The sequence below is a fragment of the Juglans regia genome, chromosome 10 (assembly GCF_001411555.2).
Source record: "Juglans regia cultivar Chandler chromosome 10, Walnut 2.0, whole genome shotgun sequence".
Classification (NCBI taxonomy): Eukaryota; Viridiplantae; Streptophyta; class Magnoliopsida; order Fagales; family Juglandaceae; genus Juglans; species Juglans regia.
The window spans coordinates 2,346,365-2,370,422 of NC_049910.1; the positions used below are offsets into that span (position 1 = coordinate 2,346,365).

Consider the following 24,058-nt stretch of genomic DNA (forward strand, 5'->3'; position numbering starts at 1 on the left):
TAGGGGATTTCGGTCCAAATACAAACATCTAGGGCTCATCATTTCATCGTCCTCATCTTCCTCCTCCTTTGAGAAGTGCTACGCCCGTCAAGTTAGGTGCCCCATGGAATCGCACGTCAATGATGCCGTCTCTGACAGAGAAACCGGTGACGTAAAGTACGCTGACCTCAGAGAGGAGGACGACAAGTCTCAACCTCACACCGGCGACGGTGCCAGCGCTGGGTATCTCTCTCTCTCTCAATACGTTCTTTATTTTCATTTTCAAGAAATTTTAGCTCTGTTAGAAAATGTAAGAAAATAAAATTAGGCAAATCCAAGAAAGCTCGGAACTGCCTCTGTCGATTCATTTATTTGATTTTCTATTATTTCTTGGAATAATTGAAGAAAATAATTGGAATTAAGTGAAATCAAAACTAAAGAGATGAAATTTTTTCAAATTTGATAAAAAAAAAAAAGCTGCGAAATATTTTATTTACTGCTCCGAATTTGTGTTGATCTATGATTTTTCGTACTTTGCGCGTCATCTTGCAGAAAAATATTTATAGGGGGTTTAGCGCGAGAGACAACTGATGGTCAGTTCTTTACAGTGCGCCGATTCCTTAATATTTGCTGATTTTAGTTTGGACATGTATGAGTTTAATCTTTTCTGCCCTTGTGTAATTTTCCAATGCAGCGCAATTTGTCAAGCATTTTGGTAGATACGGTGATATTATTGATTCCGTGATAATGAAGGATCGTAAGACAGGGCAACCCCGTGGATTCGGGTTTGTGACTTATGCAGACCCCTCTGTGGTTGATAAAGTCATTGACGACACTCATATTATTAATGGGAAACAAGTAGGGTTTGTGTTGGGGGCCAACATTGAGCTAGGTTATAGGTTGTTTATTTCTAGAATTAAGTTGTTATTGCTTCAGTTGTTGACTTGATTTACTGGTGTTTGATGTGGTTTTGGCAACATATATAGGTGGAAATTAAGCGTACTATTCCAAAGGGTGCTATTGGCTCTAGGGATTTCAAGACTAAGAAGATTTTTGTCGGGGGGATCCCTACAACCATGAATGAAGGTGATTTTATTTGTATTCTGTGACAATGAGGGTTGGTTGCATAGCAATTCTAAATGGGGCTATATGTTTTTTATAATTGGGCAGATGAGTTCAGGGACTTCTTTACACAATATGGAGAGGTCAAGGAACACCAAATCATGCGGGACCATTCCACTAGTCGTTCTCGTGGATTTGGATTTATTACTTTTGACACGGAGCAAGCTGTTGACGATCTATTGTCCAGGGGTAACAGATTGGAAATGGCAGGAGCTCAGGTCACCCACTGAATATACATGTCTTTAACCAGCTTAGTAATTGAAATTCTTGTATTTTATAACTGTTACACTGCCCTTCTTTCTAAAACCAACCTTAATAGATCGTGAAGCATTAGAATTTAAGTTCATGTTTCTTTCTTATAGGTGGAGATCAAGAAGGCAGAGCCAAAGAAGCCAAACCCACCACCTGCACCATCCAGGCGATATAATGATTCAAGGTCCACATTTGGTGGTGGGTTCAGGGATGGATATGGTGGATTTGGAGAAGGCAGCTTTAGTGGTGGTGGTGGTGGTGGTGGTGGTGGTGGTTATAGGTCTGGTGGGCCTTATGGTGGCAGGGGGAGCGCTTATGGTGGGTACGGCGGAAGTGAATTTGGTGGTTATGGAGGATATGGTGTTGGTGGTGGAATGGCATCTTACAGGGAAGATTCCTACCTTGGATACTCAGGTCGTTATGGAGGAGGCTTTAGCAGAGGTTATGATCTAGGAGGTGGTTATGGTGGACCTGGTGATAGTTATGGGGGATATGGTGGTGGCGGTGGTGCTGCTGGTGGCTATGGGAGTAGCTATGATGGCAGCCTTGGCAGTGGATATGGAGGTGGTAGTGGTGGCTCCTTCTATGGGAGCAGAGGGGGATATGGTGGTGCAGGGAGTGGGCGATACCATCCTTATGCAAGATAGAAATGCCGTCCAAGGAAAAATTCTTAGGATTATAATTGTAAGTGACAGATGCTAAGTTGTCTCACTTTGTAGCATTGAATCTCAAGTTTGTTGGCATATGTTTTCAGAATTATTCTATTTTGTCAAGGAGGTGCTGGGAAACTTTTTCTTCTTCATTTGAATGTTTTGCCCTTTCTGTACTTGGGAGTACAATATATAAATGATTTTTAATTTGAACTGTCATTTGATCCTATCAATGAGCTCCAAATTGTACGGATAATATTATCTCTGGTTCTAGAAAAGGGCACCTTGTAGACACCAGTGTAGTTCGCTAATCTATTTTTGTTCAGTCACCATACTTCTACAAGGACACAGCTCATTGAATTTGAATTTAGAATTGTATTACTTACGATTTATTGTTATTTTAATTGCACAATGTTGCAAGCAATCTGCCTGCCTCCACTCTATTTCTCTTGAATCTTGTCCAACGTTGAATTGAAAATGTGCTTGTATCAGTTGGGTTGGATGTTTGAATATGTGTTATGATCGGTAGATTCGGTATATTAGATGTGTTTTAAGTATCGGTAGATTCGGTATTTTCTAATAAATTTTTCTTGAATTTTAATGCGTGCTTGCGAAAAATTCTTTAATTCTAAAATTAATCGAAAAATTATGCCGAATATTCGGGGTCAATAATTAAAAAAAAAAAAAACCAATACAAAGCTATTTAATTAGTGTGACTGAGATTTAAAAATAAAAAGGTAAAAGATAAAACAGCATTTCTATATTTAATTAGTCGGACTATTCTAGGCGGCAGAGTAGTCCGTTCAAGTTGATCGATTTTAATTTTTGATTTTTTTCACATTTTTAAAAAGTAAAAAATAAAAATATTTCAATGCAATTAAAATTATTTTTTTAATCACTAAATAAAAAATAAAAAAAATCCTGGGGTTAAATAGAGCGATACATTGAGAAGGTAAAGTAATTTTTTCCTTTCTATATACCATTGGACATTGCAATCCCCTACAAAGGATTGGCTTGAGATTGAATTTGGGCAGGTCAACTTGAAGCCCATGGGCCACTCTGTTTTAAAAACAAAATTCCAAGGAAATTCTCGAAAAGCCCATTTTCTTTCTTTTAATAGTAATCCATTTTTCTTGATCCAAAAAAAAAAAAAAAAGAAAAACCAAATTTCTTTTGTGCTCCTTTTTCCTGCCAGAAAAAAATCTTCCATTTCTCTGGCTTTCCTTTGCTTCTCCTTTCTTCAAACTGGCCACAGAGACACGAACACACAGAGAGAGAATGGCAATGGCGTCGTGGAGCTCAGCAATTTATTCAGAGGTTTTTCCAATCGCTTTTATTTTTCTTATTTAATCATTAATGTTCTGGGATCCGTTTCTCAACTCTTCTTTTCTTTTCTTTTCTATTTTCCTATTTTGTTTATATCAGAGACAGGTGATGCTCCAAGTCCAAGTTTTCTGTAGAAAGAAAGATAGAAACAGAGACAACTTCCACCCCTATAAAGTTATCGAAATTACGCCTCCCCCCAGGAACCTTGGCATTCGTTGCTTCCCCTCCGTATGCTCCGTACTCCACTGCTTTTCTTTATTTTTTTATCTTTCCTTTTATAAATTTTATTTTTTGGGTTATATTCCTTAACTAATGTGTAATCTCAGTGGCTCTCATTCTTAAATGCATCCGAAACTACTGTAATAATCTGAGACTTTTAAACTAATTTCTGACTAAAAGCTTGGAAATGGTTCTGATTATTATTTTATTTGGCCGATAATAAACTTGAGAAATGCTTTTGCCCACAAAAGTAAATTCACAGACTTATATAGATTGATGCGGTACATTAAATTGAGTAAATCTAACGTGTAAAGGAGATCTAACGTTAGATTGTAAAGTAGATGTATCATATGAAGTAGATTGAACATTAACCTTAGTGGCAGTAAAAAAAAAAAAAAAACCTTAGTGGCAGTAGAACACTACAACCGTTAATCATTTTGGATACAGCTACATTGGCTTGACGAGGACTCCCATTTGCTGTTTTCGCGTAGGTGTTCATCATAATTTGTATCTGATGTGTCTGGGCCTTGTTGGATGTCTTCATTCCAGGAAAAACTTGGCTTTAACCCTCTTATCCTATATGTGTGTCTTTGTGTATATAGATCTGTATAAGCATAGGTATAAAATATATAGTTTATTTGACGTATAGGAGGATGATAGCTCAGTTATACAAAATCAACTATCAAATTGGGCAGCATGCAAGATGGTCAGTTAATCACATGCCAAAATAGGCCAAGCAGGAGTTGAATCAGAGTTAAATTACATATAAAATGAAACAAAGGAGTGGGATTTGGAATTACTCCGAGAAACTTGGTTCTTAAGCCATGGCATGCGGCTTAGTGCTAGTTTTCAACAAACCTTTTGCTGGCGTGCTCCATAATACAGCTCTAAAGGTAAAAAGAGGGGTAGAAAGGTCAGGCAAATATTCCTTTTATGCCATCTGAGCTTACATGGCTGGCGAGTGGCAACTAGGGTCATCCAAGAGACTGATATTGTGAAATTGTTGAAGACAGCACATATGTTGGAGAAGGATAGACAAAATTCTAGGATAGCATCATCTGCATATGGTGAAATAGTTTGAAGGATATGCGGATTGTGGTCATCATGATGAGTTGGTTCCTCCTTTCAACCTTAATGCTTCATTGGGAAGTGAGTCAATCCCATAAGAAGGCATTCCATTTTCTTAATCAAATGTAGATTTCAGGTGCCATGTTACACTTTAGAGGGCTGAAAACTAGCAGTTGACCTTTCTGTGAAATCTTATGTGCAACCCAACCAAAAATTTTGATGTTATATCTATCATGCCATCACTGTTACTCTTGTAGAGTCATTCACCAACATAACTTGTGAATTTAGAAACAACAAGACAAAATGTAAGAATCTAAGGAAAATCTCAAGCCACATTTGAGTTTACTTTCCAAATCAATGTCCTCCTCGTCAAGTCATTATGTTGTAGGTGGTATGGCTCAAGTATCACACTTTGGCTGGAATTGGCTTTGATATCATTTATAAGTTATAACAACACAGGGAAAATACTAGCCACATTTGCTCTATAAATTCTAAAATGGCTTAGTCACTTTGAACTTCTAGAAAATCATTTGTAAAGTCTAGTTTCACCTAATAAGTTGCTAATGTGGGATTTAGTGCTCATGACTATCGTTATAACTTATAACCCATCCATCTATTTGATTTGTTCTTTTTCCCATTGTGGAACTCTGGTATTATACAAAATGTTACAATCAGGGCACCTGTGTTTAACTGTGTATCTCTACTGCACCTCTGTTTGTTGCAGAACTTGCAATGTGGAGAGAGTGTCACAATAGAAGGCCAAGCTTATACCATTTCTGCTGTAACTCATCGGTACCAGCTTCGCAAGGGCAAGTATGAACCAAGCGAGAAGAGGCTTGATGTTTTGTCCACAGGGAGATACATCTTGAACTTATATTTAGAGAGTTTACTAGAACAATCTTGATGTCTACTTTCTGAATTAAGTTCCATTCACATTTAAAATGTAGGCTTCGTATCACCTGACTACTGTACAGGGACCAACCATAATATATATTTAATATATTTAATTAATATATATTTAATATTTAGTTGTAATTGGTGGGGATGTGATTACTATTAATATATTAAATTACAAATTACATACCTAGGCCCTACACCATCCTGTATAAAATTCCACGTGATGTACGAAGGAAAATGCTTTAGAAAGTTCTATCTCTCGAGTCTCTTAAAAAATCAACCACGGGAGATGAGAGGGAGGAGTTATAATCAAAGGATGCAACCAAGGGCAACCTTCTTCTCTCTTCGCTTATTATTATTACTATTATTATTATTATTATTATTATTATTATTATTATTATTGTGTTTTTATTTGTAGGATAATGAAGATTGGGCCACAAATTACAATATATTATCTGTTGTTATATTTTTATAGTTATATTTTTTAATATATTTTTCATTTTGCAGTATTTACGTGTGACGATTATAATGATTTATTATTATTATTATTATTATCAATAAAAGAGAAATAATCCACCATCCCATCATTTCTTTTATTAATATAGAAAGGGTGGCTCCATGGTTACTACTGGGAGCTCCTGCCGAGGGCTTTTGATAGTACGTTTCATCTATATATATATATTTTTAAAAAATTCATAACATCATTTTAATCATTAAATAAAAATAAAATAAAATAAAAAATAAGCTGAAAGAGTAGCATTATTCAGTCGGTAAATTGGAGAGGAGCGCCACAATGAATGATGAATCGAAGCCAGGTGGTCCCGCTACTTTCTTTTAGCGTTATACGAAAATCATAGAACAAAGAAAGCAGGGGAAGAGGCTTTCTTCGAGCACAGAGTGGGGACATACAAAGATCTTTAAAGGAAGGCTTTTTTTAAGAGCTCCAGTTTCATTTGCTTTGCTTCTCAAAGTTGGCATTGTTTGATCCCCGTCCCCGCAAGAGCCATTGCAACAACACGAAGAAAAATAACTGAAAAAAAAAGAGCTTTTTGCAAAACATTTTTGTTCTTCTTGTAATTACGATTGTTCCTCCCCCCCTTCCCTTCTCTCTTCCTAGGTTCGATCGGATCTGAAGCTCTTCTTTAGAGGAACATAGAGACGCCACCACAACCCACCAAAAGTTGTCACTTTTTCTCTTTGACGTTTTGGTTTATTTATCGCTTTTCCAACTGTCATGAAGGATTACTTGCTCTGCATTGCACTTTCCCTTCTCTGATCAGGTATGCGCTTTATGTCTTTCCTTCTTTCCTTTCTCTTTCTTTGGCCCTTTGTCTTTGGAGGTTTCTTTGCTTTGTTTCTCGTTTGGCTGCTGAGTGATTGTGGGAAAAGATAAAGAAGGGAAAGTGGAGCCGATTGTATTTGGAATTGACTCTAAATGAATGGAGGCGTTGGTGTTCTTGGGTCCTAAACAACGAATGCTTCGAGCTTTTTTTCTTTCTTTCTTTTTTTTTTTCTTTTTTTTGCCAAATTCCAATTGCTCTCTACTTTTAACTACAGTTTCTCGGCTACCAAAAGGGGCATCTGGGTTATTGGGACGGTTCTTGATGGTGCCGTTGGAGCATCAAACCTATGCAATTTTTCTTTGGTTGTCATGTGATTCTTGACTTTCTTTGCTTTTGACATTCATTCATGTATTTATTGCGTTCAATATCTCGATTCTCGGTGCCATGTGTATCTTGCTTTCTATAAGTTTCTTGTTTTATCCGTAATCTCTGGCATTTTCCTTAATGATATGGATTTCTGTGTAACGGTTCTCTGAATTCTGCCAATTATGTTTTTGCTTGGGTTTGCATAGAGGATCATGCCTTTGTTTCGAACTTATAGTTATTATTTCAGCCTTTTCGTCTTTTAAAAATTTAGAAATTCATTTAAGCTTAAGATTTTGTAATTAATGGCTTTACCATTTGGTGGGTGGGGGGGAGGTGTATCAGTAATCATTTCACCAGCTAAATCTCGCAAAGTCAGTGTGTTTAGTTTGGATTTTGGTGTGACAGTGCTGTGCAAAGTTACTGGATGGAGACGCCCATTGATGGAGTTAAATTTTTGTCAAAGACTCAGAATTTGGCCATAGGCAACAACCATCGCTCTAGATCTGGGACTCCTCTCTCCTCTCATCCTCCATATTCGAAACAAACTAAAAGTGAAGTGGCTTCTTCCATTTCCTATGCAACTACCAATAATCATGGTATGAAACCAGCCCACCATCCAAATGGCCATGTGTATAATGAAAAGCTTTCGTATGAGCTATCTTATGATAATTTGCAGCATGAAGAATCGCCCAGTATGGGGAAACAGTTTGACAACTCATATAAGGGGAAATTCGAATGTGCAGGCTTCAATGATGTTCTCAGTAAAGCAGTTGAAACCTCTTATTTGGAGAAGGTTTCTGCACTGGGAACAAAATCTTACAGCAAGAATCCCATTACTGATTTGGAGAATTGTAATTCAAGTGGCTTGCTGGAATCTGAAAATTATGCTTTAGGCCCATGTAAAGGAGGGGCTGCGCAAGTAGACAGCCACTTAACACCTCAATCCATAGTAACCTTTTGTCCAAGTCCTCAGAATAGTCTGTATTCTGCCAAACAAAGTTTCACAAACACAGAAGTTAGTGAATGTATGAGCAGCATTGAGAAGTTTGGTGATTGTGTCGAAGTTACTACTTCTTGCGATTTTTTCGAGAGCAGGAAGACCAGCATCTTTAGAGGAAGCACTGGCAGTGACATCAGCGATGAGAGCAGCTCCAGTAGTTTAAGCAATGCGATGTACAAGCCCCACAAGGCAAATGATATAAGATGGGAAGCCATTCAGGCCATTCAATCTCGTGATGGGATGCTGGAAATGAAACATTTTAGATTGTTGAAGGGACTGGGATGTGGAGATATAGGCAGTGTTCATTTATCAGAGTTGACTGGGACTAGAACTTATTTTGCCATGAAGATTATGGATAAAGCAGCTCTAGCGAGTCGCAAGAAGCTTCTGAGAGCTCAGACAGAAAGAGAGATACTGCAGTCTCTGGATCATCCATTCCTACCCACCTTGTATACACATTTTGAGACAGAGAAGTCCTCTTGCTTAGTAATGGAGTTCTGCCCTGGTGGAGACCTTCATGCACTCAGGCAAAGACAACCTGGGAAGTGTTTTCCTGAGCATGCTGCCAGGTTAGGAATTATTCTCTCTCTTTTTTTTCACTTGTTTTACTTAGACAATGCATTTGAATTTATGCGAATGATCAACTGTCTTAAGGTTACTGTTATGACAAAAATCTTTATGTTGCTACTAGCAATAAGAAAATTTTGTCAGTTCTCTTAATGTTATCATGGAACATGAGGCCCATTCCAGTTAACATATCATTGTAGGATTTGATGGTCTCACCAAATTCTTTTTTATGTTATTTAATTTCAAACAAACAGAATCATCTAGGTGGACTTTGCATTAGACTTCAGTGGTCTGAAAAGACGTTCTCTTTCTCGCAGTTTGGCTGGGGTTGGAACAGGACTCACCCAATTCCAGTTGACATTCTTGTTGTAATCTTTAACTTGATAATACTTATCCTCTGTGTCTGGTGCACATATGAAGTTTTCGGATCTTGTCATTATTATTTCGAATGCCCACCTAGATGTGACGTTGATGTCTCCATCTTTAATTAAAAATTTGTTGTTTTACTAACTATGAATTCTGTTTGCTGTAAACAGTCCTTGTAAGTATACCTCACTAGTGGAATCAGATCAATGAACAGTTCCCACCTGCATGAAGTGGATATAACACCTTACTGATCCAAAAAATAATAATAATTTAAGTCTTTACACCTTATATTTGTATACATATTCAATCTTCTGTATGATCTCTATCTAATTCTCATTCCCCTTCATTCATCGTCGTGATTTTGGGAAGTCATAACAAGTGCTCATTTTCTTATTTGCTTTTGGTTTTTTAGTGCCTGGATGCGAAGCTTTTTCCATTAACTCACTGAATCTCCTTTCTCAATTGCATCATTCTAAGGTTGGCTTGTCTATACATCCAGTCAAGTATAAGTTGCTTCTATTGTTGCTTTTATCATCATCTATGTATATATGTTCCCCAAGTCTTAACAAATATATGAGTTCTCAATTATTTTTCCCAAAATATAAAGTTCCTAGCCACTTTTCAGATATAAGCTAAGTTTATGTGTACTGTTATCACCTGTCATTGATACGATTTTGATCTAAACTGGCCAGACGGGGAAAAATAAGTGCCAACAAGTATTTGTGTTTGAATTTCCTTTTCTTTCTGTAAGGTTTTTTGGCAAGTCTCTAGTCTCTTTTATGCACCCACGTTATAGAACTCGCAGAATATGCCTGATGCCCTAGGAGTTTTTACTTTGGTAACACTTGATTTTGATGATGTTAAAGGTGTAGTTTTATATGAAGTACAATTAAACTTAAAAAATGATTAGGTACCTCTGGTTTTTGTTTCAGCCCTTTGAGCTCCACTGCCATTCTGCAGGTTTTATGTGGCTGAAGTTCTTCTTGCTCTGGAGTATTTGCACATGCTTGGGATCATTTACAGAGACCTTAAACCAGAAAATGTGTTGGTGAGAGATGATGGACACATAATGCTTTCAGACTTTGACCTCTCTCTAAGATGTGCTGTCTGCCCAACTCTGGTGAAATCCTCAAATTCAAGCATCCTGACTAAGAAATCAAGATACTGCGTGCAACCTGTCTGCATGGAGCCAACTTGCGTAATGCAGCCAGATTGCATCCAACCGACATGCTTCACACCACGCTTCTTATCAAGCAAGCCCAAGAAAGAAAAAAAGAACAAGCCAAAGAATGAAACAAGTCATCAAGTAACCCCTCTCCCTGAGCTTGTCGCTGAGCCCACAAATGCTCGGTCAATGTCTTTTGTTGGCACACACGAGTACTTGGCACCTGAAATCATTAAAGGTGAAGGCCATGGTAGTGCTGTAGATTGGTGGACATTTGGGATATTTCTTTATGAGCTTTTGTTTGGTAAAACCCCCTTCAAGGGAGCAGGGAACAGGGCAACTCTATTTAATGTGGTTGGCCAACCGTTAAGATTTCCAGAGTCACCTACTGTGAGCTTTGCTGCGAGGGACTTGATCAGGGGTCTACTTGTGAAAGAGCCGCGGCATCGTCTTGCTTATAGACGGGGTGCTACAGAAGTTAAACAGCATCCCTTCTTTCAAAGTGTGAATTGGGCACTCATTCGTTGTACCAATCCACCGGAGGTGCCAAAACAGGGTGTGATGGACTTTGCTACTATAACCGATGTGCCGAAAGCACCTACAACTGAGGTGCCTAGTATTGATGTGAAGCCTTCAGGTAATTATTTGGAGATTGATTTCTTTTGATTTTTGTATCCATTTATTCTTTCTTTGAACCACTTTCCATCTTCTCGATTGTATTGTGCTTCAATGGTTTTTTGCCATTGCAAAAAGTACAAATTTGTAGTTCCTTGGTTTGGGACTTGTAACTGCTGCTCGGTGCGAGGCACATGATAAACAGCAGTTAGGAAAAGCAAATGCATTAAGATGAGAATTGAAGTTAGCTGGTCTTTCTTCCTACACCTGTTGCCCCTGTCAATTGTTAGTTCCAGTGGAAATAAATAGTCTTCTAATTTTGCCAAAATGGCTTTGGGAACATCAGAAACACGCAGGACTCTTTTCAAACTCAAAGCAATTCAGAATGAGTAATTTTACTTGGCACACGTTTTTACACTTTCAATGCATCAAATCATGTCATTAAGGTACAGTTTGGATAGTGAGATGAGATGAAATAGTTTTAGATGAAAGTTGAAAGTTGAATAAAATATTGTTAGAATATTATTTTTTTAATATTATTATTGTTTTAAGATTTGAAAAAGTTGAATTGCTTATTATATTTTGTGTGAAAATTTGAAAAAGTTATAATGATGATATGAGATTAGATGAAACACTTTCACTATTTAAACGGACCTCAAGAGTTGTGGCTTGTGGGGTTGGTCATGAGGTCCCCAATGGGGAGTGGCTGCCTCTAACTTAAGAAGACTTTTTGATGGACGGTGCTACATCCACCGCTTCCAACTCCCTCTAGGAGCTACCGTTAGGCATAATTAATCTTTTAATTTTTTTTACATATATTTTTTAATACTTTTAAATATTTTTTAAAAAAATAAAAAAAAATCACAATATTATTAAAAAACAGTTCCTTAATCAATCACTAAATAAAAAGAAAAATTAAAAAATAAAATAAACAATTCCAACGGTAAGAACGAGTGGCGAGAGTATCATTTTTTCTTTTTGATAGGCTCTTAACAGGAAGTCCACCAAGGACCACCTTAAATTCTCATTAGTTTTTTTTTATTATTATTTTAATGAATTGAATTCTGTTTAGTTAAGTGCACAAATTTAGCAAGAAAGCAACATCTACGAAATAATGAAATACTCAAAGCGTCATGATTCATGAAAGTGGGGAGATGGTAGCTCCTTTTTTCAAAACAAAAAGCATTACTATAGATGGGCAATAGTCAAGATAGCAGAATGGCAGATCAACAATCATCAACCACCATCAACAAAGCATTCCTATTCCCCCCCCAAACTCCCTTACAATTGGATGCTTCAACCAACCATCAACAATGCTTGGAATTGGAATTTTCTAAAACATCTTGCAATTCCAATAGCAACTATAAAATCATGTCGTTGGAAACAAAAGAGCATACTCATTGAATAGCAAGATAAGCTGTTAAAAGGCAAATTTTCTCAAGAAAAATTTGGGCAAACTTGATTCCTCAGTTCCATGAAAGATTTCAAGGATAAGTTACTTGTTTCTCGACATTAAAAGTAATTGAAAAAAAAATATTTATGATCAGAGTCCATTTGTAATATTCTTTTTAAGAAAAGAACAATAGATTAAAAAATCAACCATTATTGAGTTGAGATCGAGTCGTTTAATGTTTAATTTATTCACGTCACTGAGGGCTAGTTTGGATTTAGAGATGAGATGAGATGATGAAAGTTAAAAAAAAAATATTGTTAGAATATTATTTTTAATATTATTATTATTTTAAGACTTGAAAAAGTTGAATTGTTTATTATATTTTATATGGAAATTTAAGGAATTTTTTTTATACATTTGAGCGAAGGGGGTTTCGAACTCTAGACCTCTATTTTGGAGGCTGGAAATTATGTCAATCAGACTACATGCCTTTGACGAAAATTTAAAAAAATTGTAATTATGAGATGAAATAATTTTCAAATTCAAACGATAACTGATATTTATTCCGTAATAAACTATGGTTTCTTCGTCAGATTGCTTCGTAATTTATTATTGATTGGGAATTAGACTTATAACTTCAGTACACTAAACACGTATCCATCGAATACAATGGAGTGACACTCCCAGCCGGTCGGGTGAGGATGTTATTTTTATACCCTTCAATTATAAGCTGCCAAGCAAACATTTATGCAAAAAGAATTTTGCATCCACATGCAGATAATCTCTTTCACTCCCCCACCCTCTAAAAAAAAAAACGTTATGCTCCCCCGTCTATCCCCATATCTCTCCCCCTCTCTCTCTCTTCTCTCTCTGGAATTATACACACTCTCTCTCATATTGGGCTGTAATATATGTTCTCTATGCAGTACATGATATTGTGGCCATCATCAAAACTTATACACGAAATACAGCCAAATATATCACCAGCGCTTAACTTACAACAAAGAAGTTGCAGCTGTGCTTCGTCTGAATTGGTTGTCTGCTGGGTCAGAATCTTGATTTGAAAAATGACTGAGCAAAGCTAGGAAGTTTGAGTGTGATTGTGGAGGTGATATACTTATATTTTTTTTTTCGGTTTCAATTATTTTAAGTAGAATATTTGAGCCAATTTGGTTTTAAGGGAGAGAAAGATAGTGGGATGTCTACCATTGGTGTGTGCCGAAAGCCATGCAGAATACTAATCTGTAAATGTTTCATTCTCGAGAATAATCAATAAAGTAGATTTTTCCTTCTTGTGTGGAGCTTGTGATTTCGTTGATCATTTGAAAAGGAAAATGAAGCAAGACTTTGTGAATTATAAATCCGATGTTTATATAAGAGGAATAATGCCATTGATGTCATGTACATGGATAATTAGAATTAAGATGCAAGAAAAAATGAGAGGGAAAAGAAGAGAAATGCGTGAGAAAGACAGAGAACTCGTTGTTTTTCTTTGAAGGAAGGGAAAAAATCTTAACGGAGGTGAAAGAGAATGCATGGGAGAGAGGGAGAGAGAAGAGAAACTCTGCTATGTGCGGGTACAGATATTTGGTTCTTGCACTTACTACGTGGCCAATTTGTATTGGTGGGTATAGAACATCCTCACCCGACCGGTTTTGAGTTTTTTCCAATACGATGATGATGTAAAGATGCCTCGCAACCGGAGGATCGACTTGGAATCAATGATTAACGTGCAACGACTGTCTGTTTCATAACGGTTACTGAAGGCCCAATCCTGAATGACCACTTCAGCAAACCCGAAATGAAAAGAGCAATGATCCAACGATTTTCACCATTATTCGTAGTTACACACGCTCCATCCTTCTTCCAAACACCCGCCATCACACCCTCACAAATGATTCACAATATTCATTTCAAAGTCTATCTCAGTTAGCGCGTGCGACCCACGACCCTTTCGCGCATCTATCTTGCTTCCCAAGCACCAACGACCCATCAGCATCCAAAACCCAAATCGCACGGCGCAAAACCTCCAGACGTTAATGACGCCCCACAGGCCACACTCCCTAGCTTCTATTTGAGCATTGTTCACGCTTCTCCTTTCTCTCATTTCCGCCACGGCCATCCGCATTGCCTCTGGCTCTCACTATCTCTCTCGCGCGTTCGAACTTAACTATTGCCTTAGCCTTCACCATGGCCTCCGATGATCTCTCGAACCTCGCCAACAGCAACGATGACGACGAGAAGTATGGGTTTACTCGACCGGAGATGTACAAGGAAAGTCTCGCTGGCACCGTCGGCGCATACGACCGCCATGTGTTCCTCTGTTACAAAAGCCCCGAGGCCTGGCCCTCGCACGTCGAGGGCTCCGACTCCGATCTGCTCCCCAGGCTCTTCTCCTCAGCTATCAAAGGTCGCAAAGATAGCATACCTCTCAAGGTCAGCTACATCACTATAAATTAACTCGGATTCATCCGTTGCGGTAATTGTGATTTTGCTAAGATTTTAAACCCAAATTATGCTTTAGAATTCAGATTAATCGGTTAAGGATCGGAGTAATTGAGATTTTGCTCCGAGTTTGGGAGACTTGGATTTTACTTTAAAAGTTGGACTAATCGGTTAATGATAGTGGTGATTTTGATTTTGCTGCAAGCTTTGAGACTTGGATTTGGTAATGGTTTCGTTAACTCGGTGTTTGATTCTTGGACATGGCAGACGAAGCTGACAATATTCGAGGGACGCGAGGGGACCGAATTCTCTGAGGGAGACGTGTTGATTTTCCCCGAAATGATCAAGTACAGGTAAGTCGCGAGCATTAGATTAGATTATATCCCCTGTGATTTTGCTTAATGTTTCTGAATAACAGATATTGACAAGTTGCTTGTTTTAGGGTGACTGGACATATTTTTTTTTTATGAGTAAAAATGACTGGATTATAGTTATGTTAGGATGGTTAGGGTTTTGTTTGTTAGAGTTTTATATGGAAAGCTCAAGATTCTGCTAATTTTCAGAGGTTGTGTTCTTTTCCTTTGGCTATGATTGGGTGTTGTCGAGACAAGTCTTTTCTTTTGTTTTATTTTTTAATAATTTATTTGTTGAGTTTTTTATTTTTGTTTTTGAAGGGGTTTGAAGGACTCAGAAGTGGATAGCTTTGTGGAGGATGTTCTTGTGAATGGTAAGCCATGGGCTTCGGGAGTGGAAGAGGTGTTGACTGGATCGCATGTTTTTGTGTGCTCTCATGGTAGTCGTGATCGGAGGTGTGGTGTTTGTGGACCGGTTCTAATTGAAAAGCTTAAAGAGGAGATTGAGTCACGGGAATGGAAAGATCAGGTATTTGTTAGCCCATGCTCACACATTGGGGGGCACAAGTATGCTGGGAATGTGATTATCTACAGTCCAGGTCCAGATGGAAAGATAATGGGTCATTGGTAAGATCCAAGTCATAGTTACTTCCTGTCACTCTAAAGCTTTGAAAGAAACTTCATATAATTTATTTGGGTAGTATTAAATAGTTCTTATCAATGATGACAGGTATGGCTATGTTACTCCTGATGATGTCCCTGCATTGCTTGATCAACATATTGGAAAGGGAGAGATCATAGAACACCTTTGGAGGTTTGTCTTTGGTTTTGCATGTCCTTTTTTGTGAAATGTTCATTAGATGACTTAGTTCATTCGAGTTCACAGATTAATAGCAGTATCAGAGACTAGTATGGCTTTATAAATACGTGGGGGCAGAAGCTAACTTGTAAAAAATATGATTTTATCAGTTTAATTGACTCATTAAATATGATTTTATTCCTGACCACAAAATCATTGATAAATAGTTGAGACAAGTAATGCAATGAAGTCCGTTTACATATCTTGCCTTGACTCTCATTTCTAAACATAGCCTAGTTTTTTGTTCCTTGCTTCCATATGCTTTGACCACACCATTTACATTCAAATAGGCCCTGTAGAATTGTGGTTTTCTAATATTGCCTTTATGAATGGTGGTACATGAATCTTTTAATTCTTGAAAGATATTGAAATGAAGAGGTATTTCGTTGGTTTTCTTATGTTTGTACTATTAAATAAGTTTCTCACATTTCTCTTAAGGAGAATCACCCTCTGTACCTTTTTGCTTGTCAATTGATGATCACTCTTTCGACCATTGGCATTTATTGCAGGGGGCAATTGGGGGCCACTGCTGAGGAAGGTGGAAAGGCGGATAAACAGAAGCTTCCTAATGGGGATGTGAATAAAATCAAGAAGAAGCCTGAAGAAAGCAGCACTAAGAGCAATAAGGATGACGGGGCTGGCTGTTGCCAGGGTGCTAATGGGTTTAGTTGTTGCAGAGATGGAAGTTTGGAGCAGAACGGTGTGGGTGAAGAAAAGAAGCTGAAAGAAACGGTATCAGGGCATGAACAGAAGGGGCTGGGTAAACTTTCTTTCTGGATAGGATCATTGGAGCAAAGTGAAGTTCTCACAGCCGTTGCTGTGGTTAGTGCAGTGGCAGCAGTGGCTGTGGCCTATAGCTTTTATAGGAGGTCAGGCTGAAATGTGCTAATATTTCGCACATGTTCAAGTTCGTTTGTGGATCTATATACCCTGTTTTGTTTTTGTACAGGGATGTGATAGCTTCCATAAAATAATCATCTGAACCTCCCTCGTATGTCTATGGAAGGAATATTATAGGTATATGTTCTTCTAAGCAAGTGGGGAATCACCGTGTACTTTTGCTGATTTCAGAGAACAATTTCTATTCACTTGGTGACCTTTTTTAAAAATAAAAATAAAAAATTACTGGAGTTTGTTATTAGACGCTTGCTTTAAATATGGGAATAGAGTTCGTTGTTACACACGCACACTCTGGATTTTGTATTGGCCAATCAATAATAGAAGAAGCTGATGTCAACAGTGGTTGAGATTAAAACATAGATGATACATTAGTTGAGTGCCACCACAAGGGGAGTTTTCTAGAATTTATGACCTAAACCTTTAACATCTGACAATGAACAGAGTTTATATATAGTTCATGACATTTCACAGCTTTAAAAGATGAAATAGAAGTGTTGTAGTCGTAACGAGAGTTAACCAAGTCGAGCTTACAAACGAGGTAGTTTCTTGCAATACGTTATATTGATTTCATAATAAAAATAATTTTATAATTTAAAGTATTATATCAAATCATATTAGTTTATTAGTTTATTTTTATAAAATTATTTTGTGACTAAAGCATTTCCCAATCAGAAAATAGTGAACTTATTTTTAGGGATAGTTTGGATAGTAGTGAGAATACTCTATCACTATTTATTATTTTATTATTATTTTTGACCTATTTTTTACTACTATTCAATATTCTATAATTACTTTTTCACTACTATTCATAAAATATATGAGATCACTACACTACCTAAATGCAACCTATTGAAACTCCATTAGCCCATCAATTCATACAGATCTCAGAAGGAGCTAGCACTTGATCTCTTTTAGTTTTTGTATGAATTAGTAAATGCTCAATGTATCTTAGCCTGATTTGGATAGTTAAAATATTTCATTTTATCTCATTTTATCGCATATCATTATTATCGCATATCATTATTATAACTTTCTTAAGTTTCCACATAAAATATAATAAACAATTCAAATTTTTTAATTCTAAAATAATAATATTTTATTTAATTTTTAACTTTTATCTTAAATCATCTCATCTCATTATCTAAACCCACACCTTAATAGTTTATACTACACGCGCGCGGGGATACTGCGTAGCCATGGCGCATGCAGACCTTTGTCACCTTTCACTCTCTTTCGCTATCCTCTTCGGCTTGACCAAACTTCTCCAAGACTATTTCGGCGCCCCCATCCAATCGGCCATCTCTTGGAATAGGATTAACAGGCATTTATAATATACAAGGAATTTTATTTTAAAGTCTTATACTATATACATCCACTTAATCAATACATGATTTATCATTTTTATTTTTTTATTTTCATACTTAAATAAGTGTGTATTTAAACAAAATGACAAATTACATATTAGTTAGGTGAATGTGTTTGATAGAAGGTTTCTTTTATAGCATTTCTGAATCTCTGATCATTATATTAATAAGGTGTTTTAATTCCAATATTATTGGGCCTAACGTAATAGCGGCATTTTGGACTTCATGTTCAACCCCTGTTTTAGTAAACCCAGAAATCCATAATGACCAGAAGCCCACTTATGTGACTCTCTCTCTCTCTACACGTAATAAAGAAATACTGAATATTACAACTTGGATCAAAAATACTACTGATGACATCAAAAGAAGGAAGAAACCCTATAAAAATAAAAATAAAAAGAAGCAGAAGAAGGAAGAAACCATATAGACTAGCTAAAAGCCCATGCATAAGGTGTATCGCTGGTACAAAAGATAATGCCTGAAACCTCTTGCATCTCTTATCTATATAATTTCATTTATTCAAAATACTGAATTAGATCTTTCTGTTATTGTGAGAATTTATTGCACACGACATATATATATATATATATAGTAAATGTGGATCTCATTTGTAAAGCAAATTACAGGCCCTAGAGATATAATTTCTTCATCAAATAATGGATGATCTCTTGCTGATCTTAACCTTCAAACCATACTTCATATGAAGTACAATAGAGATGCTGGGAGTAATAGGATGACCTTGAACCACTCGAACGTGATAATTCCAAATGATAGCACTCGCAACCATCTTCATCTGAATTAAAGCCATTTCCTTGCCTAGACACGTCCTGGGTCCAGCATTGAATACTGCGAACTTGTAAGATGGTACATGCACTATTCTTCCTTGCTCCGAAATCCATCTCTCTGGTTTGAATTCTAAGCAATCTTCACCCCATATGCTTTCCATCCTTCCCATTGAGTAGAGAGAATACAGCAATCTTGTACTTGGACCAATATACAAGCCGCTAGGGAGAATGTCAGAATGAACCGAGTGCAGATGCTCGAAAGGTACGGGTGGGAATAGCCGCAAGGACTCGCACATCGCTCCATGGAGATAAACTAGCTTGCTCAGCTCGTCTATACAAAAGATCCTCTGGTTTTCATTAGAATTCGCAGCCAAATTGTCTCTGATCTCCTCTAGAATCTTAGCTTCCACTGCTGGGTGTGTTGCAATAAGCCACAAAAACCAAGTTAGCCCCGCACTTACGGTGTCTCTCCCTGCTAAAAAGAGATTGAATATGGCGTCCCTTAAAAACTCGTTGGATTTTGGGAAACCGTCTAGTTTCAATGTTCCTTCTTCTTCATGAGCTATATAAGCTGTCAACAAGTCGGATTTGGCTGCTTCTGTCTTCTGGGTTTTGCTTCGCCTCAGTTCTTCTCGCCTGGATGAGATACGATGGTATAGGAATTGATCAAAAGTTCTCCAAGCATTGCTCAGCTTCTTCTCTTCTCCTATTTGAAGCCATCTCTGCAACTTCCAGTAACTTTCTGGCACAACGTGTCGGTACAAGATTCCTTGCTCCATCTGATCAAACGCGCTTGCATGTGCAAGTTCAGGAAATTCAACCGAGAGGAAATTTGGATGAAAGCCTAAAACTGTGTTGCAAATATTATCGAAGGTTAATCGCTGGAAAACGTCTTGTAAATCCACCTCGATTCCTAGACTTGAGACTTGATCAAGAACAGGAATGAGGGCCATTTCCACCTCTTCCCGCACAACTTTCTCAAAGAACATATTAAACTTGCTATTTCTTATCAACGAATGAGCCAGCTTCCTCTGGGACTTCCACGAGTCAGAATCGGAATTGATAAGTCCGTTTCCTAGAGGTTCAAAAATCTCACGGAACTTGGGTCCTTTCTCGTAGTTAGAAAAATTTCTGCTCAGAATGTGGTGGATGTTGTTGGGATCACAAGTGAGCACAAAGTTCATGCTACTAAAGCAAGGGCCCTTAAACTCGAACGTGCCACCAAAATGTTGAAGAAGCCGAGTTATGTAGTCGTGTAAATGCCATGCATTAAGAAGAAGCCCCGGAAGCATTCCGGCGACAGGCCAGTTTATGATGGGAGAGTGTTTGTTCCATCTCCAACGTAAAAGCGAAAGGAAAAGGAAGCAGAGAAACGAGACAAGTATCTCCGGGTGCCAAAGTAAGGCCATTGGAGCTAAGCTGTACGCGTACGAGTGCTTTGGTTTTGCACGATGACTTGCAATATTGGTGGCCGAATGCCTTTTGTAGAGTAATAATTGTAGAGCGAAGATCTAGAGTAATGAGCAGTGCTACATCGGATGTAGCACGAGACCGGTCCCGAGAAGTACAAAAACTGTTATTTATTTATTTATTTTTTTATATTCTAAAATATTTTAAAAAATATTCACATTATTATTAAAAAATATTTTTTTTAATGACTAAATTAAAAAATTTTTATCGAAATCGAAACTCAAATATTGGTGAGTCTAGCATTTTTTTCTAGAGTAATTAAGTTGTGTTTGGATGTTGAAGTGAGTTGAATTGAATTGAGATGATAAAATATTGTTAAAATATTATTTTTTAATATTATTATTATTTTAAAATTTAAAAAAATTGAATTATTTATTATATTTTGTATTAGAATTTAAAAAAATTAAAATGATGTGTCGAGATTAATTTGAGAGCCAAACGAAGCTAATATTATATTGTAGGGCGACTTCGGGATGACTTTTGTCGAATGTTTGTGGTCACCAGCGATCATCTAGTCTACCTACGTAATTAATATTTGTAGACCGGCTACGGATGACTTTCAAGGAGGGGGACGACTGTTTTGCCTGTCTCTTTTCATTTTATTATTATAATTTTTATAAAATATAATAAATAATTTAATTTTTTTAATAATCAATCTATACAGATAACACTTTTCACAACTGTATTTTAAAATAAAGAAATTTTTATAACATAAACTTACATTTATGAAATGTTTTATTTTAAATTTTAAAATATATTTATTTAAAAATTAATGCTACATATAATCGTAGAATACGTAAATACCGTGCAGTCGCTTTGAAAAAGAGTAGAGTCTACTATTAAAAAATTAATTTCTTTTCATGTGAATCTCATATTTATTTATTTTTTTCAAAACGACTGTACGGCGTTTGCATACTTACGACTGCAAGTATTATTTTTCTTATTTAAAATATTGTAAAAAATATTGAGTGTTTGTCATTTTTCTTAATTGAAAACCAGTCGTCCGCACGCAATCCTCCCAACGTGAACTGTACCTAGCAATACTCTATTTGAAATACCAGTACTGGAGATGCCGAAAGCAAAAAATTCTCTTTGGCATGAGGCTTGACTTTAATTACTTTGTTTAGTAGTAGTAAGGTTGGTTTGGATAACGAGATAAAATGAAATTGAATAATGAGATAAAATGAGATAGTTTTATATAAAAATTGAATAAAATATTAGTAAAATATTATTTTTTAATAATATTATTAATTTAAAATTAAAAAAATTAATTTATAATTTTTAAAAAATTTTAATAATAAAATAAAATGAGATAGAATAAAATATTTTGAATCCAAATGAGACCTAACTAATACATGTAGAGCGGCTACCGGATGACAGTGGGGGGTGTCAACAGGAATGATCTAGAGAGTAACTAATTGTAGAGCGGCTACCGGATGACTTGGGGAGTGTCACGGTCGATGTAATTAATAGTAGAGCGCCTTTTCTTTATTATTTCATGCTAAACTCAAAACTCTTTTTTACATGCAAAATACACATTTATATTTTGCAATGATAGAGTTACAATTCATTTCTATTTTATTTACAACTTATCAATAAAATATATTTATTTTAAATACATCAAATCAAAATTAAAATTAAAATTAAAATTAATATTTTAAAAAATATTATTTTATTTAAAAATTATAAACAAAAATTGTAAAGAAATTATAAGTCTATCATTTTTCAAAAAAAAAATTCATCGTCTAATGTTCCTACTTCGATGAACGGTTTGAAAAAGCATTTGAAAGATAATTAAAAAAATTCATTTTTTTCCCGTCATTCACTCTCTTACTCATGGTTTGTGTTGCATGATAATCATAAGAACAATGCTACTTACGGTCTTTATTTGAAGACTGTAATGCAAGTTTAGATAATTTTATTTTTAAAATTTTTTAAAATTACAAAAATATCTCTCATAAAATAATATTTTTTCTCATTTAATAAAGGGTCTGCACATACAGTCTCCAAGTGAGGACTGCAAATAGAATTTCTCTGATCATAAACTCACTTTAGTTTTTGCTTTGTTTATTTTATCTCTCTCTTCCTCTCTTTCATTATCATTTTTTTACTTGTATTAACACTTTATAGTTTTTATTCTTCCATGTCTTATATTCTTTTAAATAAAAACAATATATTACCTCCGTACAACATTTTATAATCTAGCTGAAAATATTTTGAACTATTTTCTTGAAAAACTTAACACTTTTGTTTTTTTTTTTTTATCACTAGGAAGGTTTGTCAAAGTCATTGAAATTAACAGCTTTAATCACCACTCAATGCTTTCTTTCTTATCGTAATAGTAGTAGCTAAACATCTAATGTCATAATCATGGTATAATGAGATTAGGCCGGCATGTATGGATGCTTAGGATATCTTCAAAAGTTTTTCGAAATTTTGTGAATAGTAGTTAAATAGTTTGAGCAAAGATATTTTATTAAGTTTTGAAAAAAATTAAAAAAAAAAGTTCAAAACAATTTTTTTAAAATAAATTTTGTATTGGAGTATGTAAAAGTAAATAGATAAAGTTAAAAAGCCACTTGAATGTAATTTTTTAAGATTATTTTTGTTTTGAAGTTTGTAAAAATTATATTGATTTTTGTATTTGAGTAATGATTAGGTAATGATTAGACGAAAAATTTAAAAATTTAAAATTGAAAATGTTTTGTGTGTAAATAATGTTTGAGAATGAAGTAAAATTTTTGTTGAAAATTCTATGGTTATCCACATATGCCCTTTAACTCTCCTAAGTATTCTTTTCAAAACGATTCATTTGAGTGACTAGGACAAATAAAAAGTAGCAAGCAAATCTCGACTCATTACCACAAAAGACCCAATTGTTAAACTTGTGACGTGGTTCCTACTCTGATACTAATTGTTAAAGACTAAACTATTGATCTAAAATTCATAGGACTATTAAATACTAATTTAGTTAAACATTTCATTCTCAGGATCATAACTGTTGAGGACGTTCTTCACCGATACACACTCTCGATCTCCTACAACCAAATAGTAAGGGGGCTTGGGGGGTTGAAAGGGAACCCTCCGATACCTAAGTCAGTAATAATATGTGTAATCTCCGATCCAAAATATTTCATACCCTCATTAACATACCTGGTCCCTTTAAATAGAGGTTTTGTCTTCTTGGGATCACCTGGATTAATGACCTCACCCATTATCTGAAATTTGAATCTAAGTTCCTTTGAGCTATCCATCTGCTTTGAATGAATATCTTAATGATCCCATGATAAGCAGACAGACATTTTCTTTAATGATTCAACCTTAACCCTGTTGGGTCAAGGGGGTATTTAGGCATTAAGGGTTTTGCAAGGCCGTAAAGGCCCAAGCCCAGGGTTTTATAGCCCAGGGTGGCATCCTACGGGCCCTTATGATTGTATTAAAGCCCTTCCAATAATAATTTCTCGTATATTGCGTGACACACTCCATTGACGACTATAATTGCCTAGTTCTAACTAAGGTGGTTGGAAGCACTCTCAATTGATTATTTACAATCTCTCATAGTTTTTTGTATCTCATTGTACAAATGATAAATTTGGAGTTTTCCGTCTTGATGT

The 24,058-nt window shown here is 36.0% G+C and overlaps 5 protein-coding genes across 8 annotated transcripts; 4 read left to right on the forward strand and 1 right to left on the reverse strand.

Annotated features, from left to right (window-relative positions):
- Positions 1–26: 26 nt before the first annotated feature.
- Positions 27–2,300, forward strand: LOC109021647 (glycine-rich RNA-binding protein 3, mitochondrial). Its single transcript, XM_019004330.2, has 6 exons — positions 27–222; positions 532–572; positions 674–837; positions 966–1,065; positions 1,150–1,319; positions 1,464–2,300. Exons 1-6 carry the CDS (start codon positions 104–106, stop codon positions 1,998–2,000), a joined length of 1,131 nt encoding a protein of 376 aa, XP_018859875.1. The 5' UTR covers positions 27–103; the 3' UTR covers positions 2,001–2,300.
- Positions 2,301–3,154: 854 nt separating this feature from the next.
- On the forward strand, positions 3,155–5,640 carry LOC109021648. The gene is made up of 3 exons (XM_019004331.2): positions 3,155–3,320; positions 3,429–3,557; positions 5,341–5,640. The coding sequence occupies exons 1-3, from the start codon at positions 3,282–3,284 to the stop codon at positions 5,518–5,520; spliced, it is 348 nt and encodes a 115-aa protein (XP_018859876.1). The 5' UTR covers positions 3,155–3,281; the 3' UTR covers positions 5,521–5,640.
- Positions 5,641–6,345: 705 nt separating this feature from the next.
- LOC109021646 (protein kinase PVPK-1-like) lies at positions 6,346–11,122 on the forward strand. Of its 4 annotated transcripts, none has more exons than XM_019004326.2 (3): positions 6,346–6,793; positions 7,505–8,731; positions 10,056–11,122. In XM_019004326.2, exons 2-3 carry the CDS (start codon positions 7,587–7,589, stop codon positions 10,924–10,926), a joined length of 2,016 nt encoding a protein of 671 aa, XP_018859871.1. In that variant the 5' UTR covers positions 6,346–6,793; positions 7,505–7,586; the 3' UTR covers positions 10,927–11,122. The 4 variants fall into 4 exon arrangements, with proteins under 4 accessions (XP_018859871.1, XP_018859873.1, XP_018859872.1 ...); XM_019004328.2 differs by having other exon boundaries at positions 7,548–8,731; XM_019004327.2 differs by having other exon boundaries at positions 7,568–8,731.
- Positions 11,123–14,267: 3,145 nt separating this feature from the next.
- Positions 14,268–17,075, forward strand: LOC109021652 (altered inheritance of mitochondria protein 32-like). Its single transcript, XM_019004334.2, has 5 exons — positions 14,268–14,704; positions 14,981–15,066; positions 15,388–15,693; positions 15,797–15,880; positions 16,435–17,075. The coding sequence occupies exons 1-5, from the start codon at positions 14,459–14,461 to the stop codon at positions 16,802–16,804; spliced, it is 1,092 nt and encodes a 363-aa protein (XP_018859879.1). The 5' UTR covers positions 14,268–14,458; the 3' UTR covers positions 16,805–17,075.
- Positions 17,076–18,803: 1,728 nt separating this feature from the next.
- On the reverse strand, positions 18,804–20,409 carry LOC109021644 (alkane hydroxylase MAH1-like). The gene has a single exon (XM_019004322.2). It carries the CDS (start codon positions 20,381–20,383, stop codon positions 18,839–18,841), a length of 1,545 nt encoding a protein of 514 aa, XP_018859867.1. The 5' UTR covers positions 20,384–20,409; the 3' UTR covers positions 18,804–18,838.
- Positions 20,410–24,058: the final 3,649 nt, after the last annotated feature.